Source organism: Erythranthe guttata, chromosome 9 (assembly GCF_056151865.1).
Source record: "Erythranthe guttata isolate IM_541 chromosome 9, IM_541, whole genome shotgun sequence".
In the NCBI taxonomy this organism is placed as follows: domain Eukaryota; kingdom Viridiplantae; phylum Streptophyta; class Magnoliopsida; order Lamiales; family Phrymaceae; genus Erythranthe; species Erythranthe guttata.
Window position 1 is genome coordinate 1,241,386 of NC_142541.1, and position 13,900 is coordinate 1,255,285.

General features: G+C 35.9%; 4 protein-coding genes across 4 annotated transcripts in view; 2 read left to right on the plus strand and 2 right to left on the minus strand.

Moving 5' to 3' along the window:
• The window catches only part of LOC105974904 (uncharacterized), a 62,273-nt gene that overhangs the window by 41,406 nt on the left and 6,967 nt on the right, over window positions 1-13,900 (plus strand). The window lies entirely within an intron of this gene.
• LOC105975107 (SGNH hydrolase-type esterase superfamily protein) lies at window positions 153-3,332 on the minus strand. Its single transcript, XM_013000282.2, has 6 exons — window positions 2,940-3,332; window positions 2,723-2,800; window positions 1,665-1,805; window positions 1,496-1,572; window positions 1,196-1,360; window positions 153-488 (listed from the first exon to the last, which is right to left on the minus strand). The coding sequence occupies exons 1-6, from the start codon at window positions 3,036-3,038 to the stop codon at window positions 320-322; spliced, it is 729 nt and encodes a 242-aa protein (XP_012855736.2). The 5' UTR covers window positions 3,039-3,332; the 3' UTR covers window positions 153-319.
• LOC148767823 (putative late blight resistance protein homolog R1A-3) lies at window positions 3,407-6,925 on the plus strand. The gene is given in 3 exon segments (XM_088823331.1): window positions 3,407-3,714; window positions 3,806-4,963; window positions 4,965-6,925. Coding segments are annotated over 3 exon segments (3,177 nt in total). The 5' UTR covers window positions 3,407-3,513; the 3' UTR covers window positions 6,783-6,925.
• On the minus strand, window positions 10,453-13,255 carry LOC148767824 (GDSL esterase/lipase At5g62930-like). The gene is made up of 6 exons (XM_088823457.1): window positions 13,020-13,255; window positions 12,813-12,890; window positions 11,781-11,921; window positions 11,537-11,613; window positions 11,268-11,432; window positions 10,453-10,674 (listed from the first exon to the last, which is right to left on the minus strand). The coding sequence occupies exons 1-6, from the start codon at window positions 13,116-13,118 to the stop codon at window positions 10,506-10,508; spliced, it is 729 nt and encodes a 242-aa protein (XP_088679583.1). The 5' UTR covers window positions 13,119-13,255; the 3' UTR covers window positions 10,453-10,505.

Genomic DNA, 13,900 nt, shown 5'->3' on the forward strand with positions numbered 1-13,900 from the left:
ACTGCACATATAAATTCATAAATATTTTTTACCCAAATGGTGTTTTAATTTCAAAAATTAATTATTCTCTCTAATAATTAAATCAAATTCCAAGAATATTTGTTATAACCTACGCAAAAAGATAAAAAAAAAAAAAAAAAAAAAAAAACAAATAAGCCTAAAAAATTGCTGTTTTTTTTATTTATTTTCATAAAAAACCCCAAAGCCTGCCCCCATTAGGGCAATATGCAACATTTATAAATTAAATGTGAGAGATGACGAAATAAAAAATAATAATAATAATAATAATTTTTGACAAATAAACTTATACAACAATTAATTACACAGCTGGACATTGTTGCAAGAAGGATTTTTCAGGGTGTTCTCCATCAATGTCTGAATGCTGTGGAAAGTCGAAAGGCAGGTCCGAAAATCCAGCTTCATCAAATATTTTCACAACTTCTCCGAACACAACCGCGTTTCCTTCCGGTGTCAAATGCAGACCGTCACTGTCAAAAAAAATTAAAAAAATAAAATAAAAATAAATAAAACGACATAGATACAATTAAGTTAATCGACTATTGAAAACTCGCTCGAGCTCGATTTTTTAATATAAATAACTAAGCCTCAACACACATTTATGTTTCGATAAGATATGAAGTTCAGCTCAATCTCCACTCCCATAAACTAAAAATAATAATAATAAAATATTTATAAAAGAAACCACGCTAACAAATTCAAAAAGTCGTGAGTTCGGCTCGACTTGTGATTCCTTTAAACCTCTAAATGCAACCTAGGCCTCGTTTGATTAGCAAGATAAGCAATTATTGACCAAATAATTGGATATTTGGTTAGTCTAATAACTTTTTGGGCCGGGCCACAATTATAATATCTTTTCGGGCCGGGCCGCAATTATATACTTTTCGGGCCTTGCCGCAATTATATTAGCTTTTCGGGCCGGGCCGCAATTATTTTAACTTTTCGGGCCTTGTCGCAACTATATTAACTTTTCAGGCTGGGCCGCAATTATAATAACTTTTCGGGCCAGGCCGCAATTATAATAACTTTTCGGGCCGGCCCGCAATTAATTGTGGAACAAATGGCTCTGATCTTGGCTAATCGAGAGAGATTATTTATAGGAATTCCTATCGTCCAACAATATAATTGGATATTCATTCTTATTTTAGAAACCAAACGAGGCCTTAGATTGACAAACCTTAAGAATTTTTTCTGCCAATCTCGAGTTTCCTGCATTTTGGACCATAGATTAATCGAAGGGAGACCGAGTTCTTTGGCTAAAGCAACGCACTGCTCAGCATATGTACCAGTCACTTCGTTTGTCCTATCGGGCAATTCCGATGCCTTGTCGCCATACATAGACCTGTAATTTTAGTAAAATAATCGGAAAAAATGTATAATCGCAACATCTCGTGAGATAAAAATAATTCGATTTATTAGAAATAAAATTCAGAAACCGAGCCGTTTACGCAAGTACTCAAAGCAAGAACAGTCGTACCTTGCGAATTCTCGACGCCCTTGTTGATCAACCGGAGGTGGAGTTATAAGCACAACGAGCGTGTTCGGGGACCGGTCCTGCAATTTTGAAAAATTAATTTAAAATCTCCTAACTTGTGCAATATACAGTCAAATACAAAAATTCGTCGATAAAGTAGCAGAAGAGAAACCTTAATATGCCGAACGATTGTTCTCAAATTCTCCTTGTATTCTTCGATCGGCACGTGCTGTTTTTTGCCGGTGCCCTCTAAAAGAGCAGCATCGTTTGCCCCGAAAAATATGGTAACAGCAGCAAGAGGTGTCGAAGATTCCTGCTTAGTTGTTGGATTATCCAAAACGGAATCATTCACAAAATATATAACATCAAACGCAATAAAAATATCTGCTCAACAACAATCTTCGACAAAACAACTTCAAGATCCAAATAGTATGGCTATATAAAATGGATCCGATGTAACGCAATGCAATTTGCTACATAAAACGGGGTATTTATTTGTTATATCACATCCAATGTGTGTTTTTGTATGTGTACTTATCGTTGCTATACAACTAGGGGAGGAAATTAGAACGAAATTTCCAATTTTGGAACAATATTATTCAATCCGAATTCCGAAATTTTGATTTTCCGAAGTTATTTGGATCGGGATTGGAGGAATATATATGAGATTCTGATTTCCGATTCGATTTTCAGTTCGAAAATAATCCAAAAGTTTCGATTTTTTTCCGAATATTACACTTAAAATACCAATATTCTTCTGTATTTTATATATTTTAGGTGACCAAAAAATAGAAATTTCCAAATTGCGCCGATTCCGATCCGAAAATGTTCTGATTTCGGAACAAGTTTTTACATTCCAATTTCCGAAATTCCAATTCCAATTTTTTTTTCGAATGAAATTGGAACTAGTTTTTCACTTCCGGAAAAAATCGGTTTTTTTCCAAAATGACTAATTTCGATCCCACCGTTCGATATACAATTACTTACACACCTAGATCGAACCAATACTAATGTGATAACATTTTTATATTTCGGAAAAGAAAAAAAAATTAAAACTAATTTCCAACAATTCTAGTGTGCTTACATCCAATAAAACAACCAAACAAGACCCAGATCCAAAACATAACACACAATCAAGAAAATGTTGACACCAAAAAAAAAAAAAAAAAAAAAAAAAAGGGGTTCATCAAGAATCATAAATCAGCAGAAGAAGAAAAAAAAGATAATTACCAGAGGGAAAAGATGATGCAGCAAGAACAGAGCCCACCTGGTGTTGTACCCACCATAGCCACGTAGCACTACATCAACCTACACACACACACACACACGCACACGCACCAATTGTGTAAATTTTCACACACATGCCCAGATCAATACACACACACACACACACACACACACACACACAGAGACAGAGATACAATTTTTTGTTGAATAAAGATTAGACCTTTCTTGAATAAATGTCGGCAACTGAAGCACCCCAACCACCTGATCCGAAGGATTGCTGTGTTATTGAGTCACCAAACACCACTATTTGAGGCCTCATTTTTTTTTTTTTTTAATTAGTGAATAGTGAATCTATACAAACTCACATAGTGCTTCGTGTTGTAGAAATAGAGAGCCCAATAGCCCGGTTTATCGGGTTATTTATATGCTACACTCGGTGTATGCTATATCGGGCGATTTTTGTGGCGTTGATACACACATTAGTTGATACACACATTAATGTGGGTGTGAGTGTTTGTGTACATATGAATGGTAAAGATATATTCAGTGTATTAATAAAAAAAAAAAAGGGTAATTATGAAAAAAAGGGAATGTTTTTGCCAATTTTTGTTTTTTTTTTTTTTAATCAGAATCGAAATATACATAAGATTCGGATTTTCCATTTGATTTCGATTTGACCATTCCACGTAGATTTGGACGAACCAGAAGCTTCGATTTCACGTGACCATTATCATCGTTGACGAGAGAGAGAGAAGAGGAGAGAGAGAGAGAGAGAGAGAGATCTGAGTTCAAAAATGGCTTATGCTGCAGTAGTTTACCTCAAGCAGGCAATCCAGAACTTTCTATCTTCTTCGCGGTCGAAATTTGTTCTCCCTGATTCAGAAATCGAATTCATCTCCAATGAGATTCGTTACACGCAATCATGCCTGGGTAAAATTAGGTCACTGACGAGCAGCAGGAGAGCAGACGTTTCTTCTTCGGAGCGACGAGTTACAGCATAAGCCATTTTTGATCTGATCGACTCCCATATTTCCGATCAAGTTCCCCTCCGATCAGATCTTAAAATCTCCATCGACAAGCGTCTGAGTGACGAGTTCACCCACCAACTCGAGCAAAGTCCGACACGAAATTACTGCATTCACCGAGTCACTCAAGGCCGATGAAATAGAAAAATATATGTCCCAATTTAAACGGATCAATTATTCTTTCGACGACGACTACATTCCGTTAATCGTCGAGAGGAAGACGGCGTGGGAATCGTACTACATACAGAATTGGATGTTTAACGAGTTCACCCACACATTTCAACTCAGCACGATGTTAATCTGGGGTGTGGCCGGCCTCGGCAAGACTGCCCTCGTCAGAGAATTTTGCAACAATCCATATGTTCGAAAAGGTTATAAATGTTATTCGTTTGCGTCGATCGGCCCTCGTTGCACGTTGAAAGAGATTCTGCAACTTGTTCTCCCTGATTCGAAAATCAAATTTATCTCCGATGAGCTTTGCTCCTTGGAATCGAGTCTGGAAAAAGTTAAGTCATCGCCGAGCAGTAGGAAAGTAGACGTTTCTTCTTCGGAGCGACGAGTTACAAATGTGGCGAGGAAACTTGAAGATCTGATCGACTCCCGTATTTCCAATCATTTTCTTCTCAGATCCGATCTTCAAATCTCTGTCAACGAGCGTTTCACTGACGAGCTCTCCCAACAACTTGAGCAATTCAGACAAGAAATTACTGCATTTACCCAACTACTGCAGACCGGTGAAGAAGAAGATCATTACCAACACCAAGAACCGAGCGATGATTCTTTCGATGTGGACTACGTTCCGTTAATTATCGAGAAGAAAAAGGCGTGGGAAACGTTGAGGATATGGGATTGGATGTTTGATGGGAAGCGAAGACTCAGCACGATGTTAATCTGGGGTATGGCTGGCCTCGGTAAGACTGCTCTCGCCAGAGAATATTGTAACAATCCCGATGTTCGAATTGATTTTGAATGTTTTTCATTTGTGTCAATCGGCCCTCATTATAAGCTGAGAGAGATTCTGCAACTTGTTCTGCGTCGGATGAGCTTTCGCGATCGTAGAGCGGACAAAATCTCCTTCAACGACGATGATGATGAAGATTCATTAGCCGGACTTTTACACCGGACTTTGCACAAACATAGGTATCTGATTGTGTTGGATAACATATGGGATACTGATGTTTGGCTTCGGCTAAAAGTTAGCTTTCCGGATGATATATAGAAACATGAGCCGCATCATCTTGACATCTAGGCTCCGGTACTTTGTTAATTGTGATGATACAGTACATATTACAGAAATGTCTTTCCTGGATGATGGTGAGAGTTGGAATCTACTTCGCAAGCTTGTATTCACTAACCAAGAAGAGCGGTGCAGTCGGGAACTTGAGGAGATTGGAAAGAAGATTGCCAAGAACTGCGAAGGGCTCCCTTCGGCGATTATCGAGGTTGGAAAGCTCCTCATTAAGACCGAGAAAACGGTCGAGAATTGGAAGGTTTTAGCAGAAAAGGAAGATCCACTTACCATCACAATAGATGACAACACACCCCTCTCGGAGGCACTGTCCTTGAGTTACACGATGTTGCCTCAATATCTCAAGGCATGCTTTCTGTATATGGGTGTGTTCCCAAAGAAATACAAGATCCCTTGCTTGAAAGTCAGCAACCTATGGATTTCAGAGGGCATTCTTGAGCCAGGAGAGAACAAAAGCGTAGAAGCAATGGCCGATAGATGCTTGTCGAGACTTGCTCTCCGAAGTGTAATTTTGTATGACAAGCTGACTTTTACAAGTAAGAGGATTCCTAAAACCAGTAGACTGCATTTTACCTTTCGTAATTTATGCGTAAACGAAGCTCACCGTGAGAAGTTTTTCTGCGTCATAAAGAAGTATGCCGACTTCAGTTTCCCGGAGAAGTTAAATAGCCAGAACCGGTTGTGCTTCCACAATAACATTGTTCTCGGTTTCGAAGAAGTACATAGCTGGATGGAATCCATTCCAAATGCACGTTCTCTTTTATGCTTCGGTCCAAAACAACCATATCCGATTGCTTTGTACTTGGGTTTTAGATTGCTCAAGGTACTAGATGCGGTTTCGATCCGCTTTTACGAGTTCCCGCTCCAAGTAGTTAAACTAGTTCACTTAAAGTACCTTGCCATCACATACGATGGAGAGATCCCTTCTTCAATATCATGTCTTTGGAACCTTGAAGTCTTGACTGTCAGTCAACATAACAACATCAAACGGTCGAATTTACCCGTTTATCTGCCTATAGAGATTTGGAAGTTGCATAAGCTGAAACACCTCGAATGCATGGGATTAGACCTTCCAGATCCTTCTTCTGCAGACGATTATTCTCTTGTCCTAGAGAATCTTTTGACTCTTTCTGGTGTGACCGCTCACAGTGTTAAAGTGGGACTGCTTGCAAGGATCCCCAACCTAAAGAAAATAGGAATCAAGATTGAGTCAGCACACGACTCGGTTGAGCCCTTCAGTTTCCTTGGTGTTGATCAATTAGCCACTCTGTATGAAGAAATCGAGTCATTCAAATGCGTTGTTGTATATCCTAGCCTTATAAGGTCCCCGGAAAATGTTACTTCAGTACCGATCCACTTCCCTCTCCTTTTGAAAAAGATAAGTCTGAGTGGATGTGGATTCTCGTGGTCGTATGTGCGTGCAATGGGTGATTTGCCAAATCTCGAAACGCTCAAATTGCGATGGTACGCCTTCTGCGGGCCCGTGTGGAAAACGTCCGATTGGGATTTCCCCAGTCTGAAGTACCTGCTGCTAGAAGACTTGGATTTGAAGTGGTGGGATTCCACAAGAGACCACTTCCCGTCACTAGTGCGCCTCGTTATTAGGCACTGCTACAATTTGCAAGAGATCCCTCGTGATTTTGCGCATATCAAATCACTTAGAATGGTAGAGGTGGATGATTGCCAGAAACAAGTTACGGTGGAAATAGAAAAGCAACGAAAGCGTTACCGCAACATTAAGTCTGAATTGCGGGTTCGTTTTTCAGCAGATGCCGAGAAAGCCAAATGATGTTAATCACGAGACCCTTGAAGGAGAACGTCGGCTGTACTGTTACAGCATTCGTAACGGGAGTCAAACTACCAGTATCCAATTATGTTTCGTGTGTAATTAGTGTGGGACGAGTTTAGGTATAGCAAGTTGCCGATTTTTCGGTACCTGCTATATTTGGGGTTGTCCCTCGAGTTTATGCGCTATTGTTTGGGCTACTTGTTTTTGTGCTTTGATTTCTATTTTTAGCAGGACCGAAAACCCGATTTTCTATGAATTACTAAATGTCAATCTCGTTTTACGATATGATCGAGAATATGACGACTTGTACACGCAGCGCAGAAAATAGCAACCGTACAATAATCAGCATAGAAATATCAGAAAAATCCACTATACATGATTATCCCTTCAAATATTACATCAAACAGTTATAAAAGCAGAGGCTTGTTGATTTCCGCGTACAGCCATTATTGCGACACGATTTTTACAATTGTCGAGGCGCCAAATCCTCAAGCACTAGCAGCAACAGCTTTATCAACATTTGATTTTGAACGCTTTGCCTCGTAAATCTTTCACAGCAGTTTTTATTGCATCAGGACTAACAAAATTATACTAAATTAGCGAAATATTAAATTATCGAACTAATATTTTACAGCATAAACAACACAAAGTTGTTGTTTCGCTCAATTGGTATTTGAGTTTCTTCCGCATTAAAGAGAGGTCGAATATTCGAATCTCTTTCAACGTATATATTATAATGGTCATTTATTTAGCCCCACAAAAAAAGACGATTTCAATAACTTTCGATAATTCAAAAGATTGACAGACCTCAAGATTTTTTTCCTGCCAACATTGAATTTGCTGCATTTTTGGACCATAAATTGATCGAAAGGAGACCGAGTTCTTCAACTTATGCGACGCATTGATCGGCGTATTCTCCCGCGACTTAGCTTCATTTGACCTTTCTTGAAATTTCGATTGAGAAATGTATATGAAGTATAATGGCAATACCTCATCAGATAAAATAAAATGGTTCATCATTTAATTTCAAAATAAAATCCAAAAGAACCCTCGAGGATCAGCGGGTGGTCAGAGTTATACGCACAACAATCATGTTCCGAGACCGGTCCGAAAAAAAAAAATAAAAAAAAAATGGTTAAATTACGCAACTTACGAAAAAACACAATCGGGCATGCACAAAACACGGGATCGAAACAAGAACATACGGTACTGAACAAAGCTACAGTACACCAGTTGTTGTAGAAACCAAATGTAGCGGTCAACTAATTACCGAACCATTAAACGACGTCGTATAGCACTTACAAAAAAGGCTACTGAATGTTGTTAGCGGGTTTGAATTAAGCTATAGCCAATCCGAGAGCGACACGTGGTCGTCTCCTCCATTTTGGGAGATTGTAATGGGCTTTTTAGGTTTTTACTACCATTTATGGCGGCCCGCAATATATTTGGGCTTTGAGAAAAACACAAAGTTCATCTGTATAGACTTTGGGTTACACATTTAATTGCTTGTTAGTGGAGCATGCAAAAAAATAATTAATATTGTTAAATTTATAAATTAATAAACGTGGGACAAACAAAATTAATTAAATTTAGCATAATGTTAAATAATCTTTAAGTAGCTATTAATTTACAAGATTTAGATGGATTGTTTAGGTGACGAAAACTCTCCGAGAACCGCAATTTTTTTTCTTCGTGTAGTTGAATTGTTTAAAATCAGCTCGAACGGAGTTTCGTATCTTATCAAACGAAAATATGCGTTCAAGTTTGGTTAGTTATGTTAATGACCCGAGCTCAAACGAGCTTTTAGTGAACGATGTCGGATAAGTATTGAGTAATTTAGTTTATTTTCAGCCATGATCCGGATTTTTCTTGCCAACCAAATAAGACATAAATTTATACTCATACACAATTAGGTATTACGATGAACTACTAATGGACTCGATTGGATTCAAGATACGATAAATCTTATGGTGCATATGTGGATCGAATATTCGATGTAGGGATTTTACATCCATAATAACAAATCAATTTAATTTGTTTGAAACGAGTTCAAAGATGTTGTTGACTGACGAATTGAGAGTATCATGGAAACTGATAAAGATGATGAAGTTGAAAATGATAATTCTACTACAAAGCTCATTTCTCGAACGGAAGCTCTTAAAATAACAATGGTATTGAATATTTTTTCGCTGAGCTATGACAAAAGTAGACTGAAAGTTCTCATTATAATAAGAAAAAGGATGAGATTGGATGTGATATTGTCAACTTCAGCAAGAAACAAAAAAAATTGAAGCATATTCCGTTAATTTTTTTTTTATAAATTTATCAATGTACTACATATTCGAAGCGCTATTTCTATACATTATTAAATTATTTTACTATAATTTAACTTATTGTCCTCGAGCCATGATCGAAAAAAAAATATTATTTAAACAAGATTATTAATTTATCAATATTCTACTGTACAGTAAAATAGAAGAATTGTTCAAATTAAAGGATAATAATAATTGTCCTACACAAGTGATTTTCCTTCGATGCATTCCACTAACTTATGTGCCCTAAATATTACATAAAGCTTACACCATCGTCCTTTCATTTACTTTTTTTTTTTTTTTTTCACCTTATTGATTGAAAGTTTTAAAGATTGAAATATATGAGATTCTTTGGTACAATTGAATCCAAACAAACAATAGCTTCTCAACGTTCATTATTTTTTTAGGTGATTGGAAACCTAATTCCAATTTTTTTTTTTTGGATATGAAAACCTAATTCCAATTTTTTTTTTTGAAGTAAAATTGGAAAAATCGGAAATTTTGATATACGAATTTTGATATTAACTTATTATTTAAGTAATTTTATTAATTTATCGAGATTTTATTGTATATACAAAGTGTTGACAGTGAAACCTGACGATAATTTGATTTTCCAATTTGGTTGGACACAGTTTTTTATTAAAATAATTTTTAAAAAAATAAAATTAATTGTCTGTCAAAACATTAATGTGATAGAGATAAGAAGTAATTACATCTTTGTAACAGTCACTTATCTTTTATTATCTCTCTTCCATATTTTCTGGTACATTAATTTCAGAATTGATTATTGCTAATTAAGATTATGTTTAATGCCAAAATTTATTGTAAAATAGAGCAACACATTTATTTATTAAGGTATTATGCTAAATTTGGCTTTTTATTAGTTACTCATAGGTTTGTGCTAACAATGAATTTTATCCGGTTATATTCTACCATAGTTAAACCTTTATAAATTAATAGAGTCGGGACGTACAAAATTCTATAAATGTAGTAAAATATTAAATTATCGAATTAATAATTTAGTAGATTTTATCGTGTCGGGACCAGAAAAACTATTATTTCAATGAGATTCTTAATTTATTGGGATTCTACTATATTTCTGTCACTGCACATATAATTTGCATAATATTTTTTTTTACCCGAATGGTGTTGCAATTTTAAAAATTAATTATTCTTTTTAATAATTAAATCAAATTTCAAGAATATTTGTTATAACCTACACAAAAAAATAAAATAAATAAATAGGCCTAAAAAAATGCTGTTTATTTATTTATTTTCTCCATAAAAAAAAAAAAAAACCAAAGCCTGCCGCATAGGGCAATATATGCAACAAGTATAAAATGTGAGAGATGACGCAATAAATAAAAAAAGAATTTTATTTTTTTTCCAAATAAACTTATACAACAATTAATTACACAGCTGGACATTGTTGCAAGAAGGATTTTTCAGGGTGTTCTCCATCAATGTCTGAATGCGGTGGAAAGTCGAAAGGCAGGTCCGAAAATCCAGCTTCGTCAAATATTTTCATTACTTCTCCGAACACAACCGCGTTCCCTTTCGGTGTCAAATGCAGACCGTCACTGTCGGAAAAAGAAAAAATATAATAAATAAACAACGTAGCTAGATACAATTAAGTTAATCGACTATTAAAAACTCGTTCGAGCTCGATTTTTTAATATAAGGAACTAAGCCTCAACACACATTTATGTTTCGATAAGATATGAAGTTCAGCTCAATCTCCACTCGAGTAAACTAAAAATAATAATAAAAATATTTATAAAAGAAACCAAGCCTAACAAATTCAAAAAGCCGTGAGTTCCGGCTCGACTTGTGATTCCTTTAAACCTCTAAATGCAAACAAGGCCTCGTTTGCTTAGCAAGATAAGCCATAATTGACTAAATAATTAGGCCTTATTGGATATTTGGTTAGTCTAATAACTTTTCGGGCCGGGCCGCGATATATTAACTTTTCGGGCAGGCCAGCAATTATAATAACTTTTCGGGCAGGCCAGCAATTATAATAACTTTTCGGGCCGGGCCGCAATTAATTGTGGAACAAATGGCTCTGATCTTGGCTAATCGGGAGATTATTTATTGGAATTCATATCGTCCAACAATATAATTGGATTTTCATTCTTATTTTGAAACCAAACGAGGCCTTAGATTGACAAACCTTAAGAATTTTTTCTGCCAATCTCGAGTTTCCTGCATTTTGGACCATAGATTAACCGAAGGGAGACCGAGTTCTTTGGCTAAAGCAACGCACTGCTCGGCATATGTACGAGTCACTTCGTTTGTCCTATCGGCCAATACCGATGCCTTGTCACCATACATAGACCTGTAATTTTAGTAAGATAATCAGACAAATGTATAATCGCAACATCTTATGAGATAAAAATAATTCGATTTAGAAATAAAATTCAGAAAAAAGAACAGTCGTACCTTGCAAATTTTAGACGCCCTTGTTGATCAACCGGAGGTGGAGTTATAAGCACAACGAGCGTATTCGGGGACCGGTCCTGCAATTTTGAAAAATTAATTTAAAATCTCTAACTTATGAGATATACAATCAAATACGCACAGAATCGAAATATACTGATTAACAAAAAAAGGAAAATCGGAACATTATTCAGAATCCGAAACAATGAGATATACAAATGCGTAGATAAAGTAGCAGAAGAGAAACCTTAATATGCCGAACGATTGTTCTCAAATTTTCCTTGTACTCGTCGAGCGGCACGTGCTGTTTTTTGCCGGTGCCCTCTAAAAGAGCGGCATCGTTTGCCCCGAAAAATATAGTGACAGCAGCAAGAGGGGTCGAAGATTCCTGCTTAGTTGTCGGATTATCCAAAACGGAATCATTCACAAAATATATAACATCAAACGCAATAAAAATATCTGACTCAACAACAATCTTCGACAAAACAACTTCAAGATCCACATAGTATGGCTATATAAAATGGATCCGATGTAACGCAATGCAATTTGCTACATAAAAAGGGGTATTTATTTGTTATATCACATCCAATGTGTGTGTTTGTATGTGTACTTATCGTTGCTATACAACTAGGGGAGGAAATTAGAACAAAATTTCCAATTTTGGAACAATATTATTCAATCCGAATTCCGAAATTTTAATTTTTCCGAAGTTATTTGGATCGGGATTGGAATATATATGAGATTCTGATTTCCGATTCGATTTTCAGTTCCGAAAAATAATCCAAAAGTTTCGATTTTTTTCCAAATATTACACTTAAAATATAAATATTCTTGTGTATTTTATATATTTTAGGTGATAAAAAAATAGAAATTTCCAAATTGCGCCGATTCGGATCCGAAAATTTTCTGATTTCGGAACATGTTTTTACATTCCAATTTCCAAAATTTTTTTTTGAATGAAATTGAAACTAGTTTTTCACTTCCGGACAAAATCGGTTTTTTTCCAAAATGACTAATTCAGATCCGATCGTTCGATATACAGTTACACCCCTATATCGAACCAATAATAATGTGATAACAATTTTATATTTCGGAAAAAAAAAAAAAAACTAATTTCCAACTATTATAGTGTGCTTACATCCAATAAAACAATAAAACAACCAAACAAGACCCAAAACATAACACACAATCAAGAAAATGGTGACATAAAAAAAGAAGAAAAAAGAAAGGGTTCATCAAGAATCATAAATCAGCAGAAGAAGAAAAAAAAGATCATTACCAGAGGGAAAAGATGATGCAGCAAGAACAGAGCCCACCTGGTGTTGTACCCACTATAGCCACGTAGCACTACATCAACCTGCACACACACACACACGCACCAAAAGTGTAAATTTTCACACAGTTTTTATACATGCCCAGATCAATATATACACACACACACACACACACACACACAGAAACAGTTTTTGTTGAATAAAGATGAGACCTTTCTTGAATAAATGTTGGCAAGAGAAGCACCCCAACCACCTGATCTGAAGGATTGCTGTGTTATTGAGTCACCAAACACCACTATTTGAGGCCTCATTTTTTTTGGTTTTTCTTTTTTTTTAATTAGAAATAGATATTATGCGGAAGTACATAAAAAAAAAAAAAAAAAATCAAGGAAAATATAGGAAAGAGGCAAAGCTTTTATTAATAATTTTATTTAGTGAATTCTTGGATTTCTTGGGTTACAATTACAAAGGTAAAGAAATCCTTTAAATAGATAATAAAATGACTCTTGAAATTCTTGCTTAGATAATTAAAATGGACTTTCAAGCTGCCAAGTGCATGAATATTGAAATGCATGAATATCAAAGTGCATTAGTTCCAACAGGTTTGACTGACCGGTTTATCGGGTTATTTATATGCTACACCCGTTGTAGACTATATTGAGTGATTTACTTATTGTTGATCTATACACCCATGTGGGTGTGGGTGTGGGTGTGGGTGTTTGTATAGTATATAAATGGTAAAGATTTATTCAATATATATGGATAAAAAAAAAAAAAAATTGAAACCATATTTCCATATTCCGGCCATTTTGATTGTTAAGAAAAGGGCAATACATTATATAGAAATGTCGTTGCTGAATGATCGTGAGAGTTGGAATCTGCTTCGCAAGCTAGCTTGTATTCACTACCGAAGAAGATCGGTGCAGTCGGGAACTTGATCAGGAGATTGGAAAGAAGATTGGCAAGGGCTCCCTGATTTGGCTATTATCGAGGTCGCAAAGCTCCTCAGTAAACACAATGTTGCCTCAATATCTCAAGGCATGCTTTCTGTATATGGTTCGGAGGGCATTCATTTCATTTCACGTGCATAAAT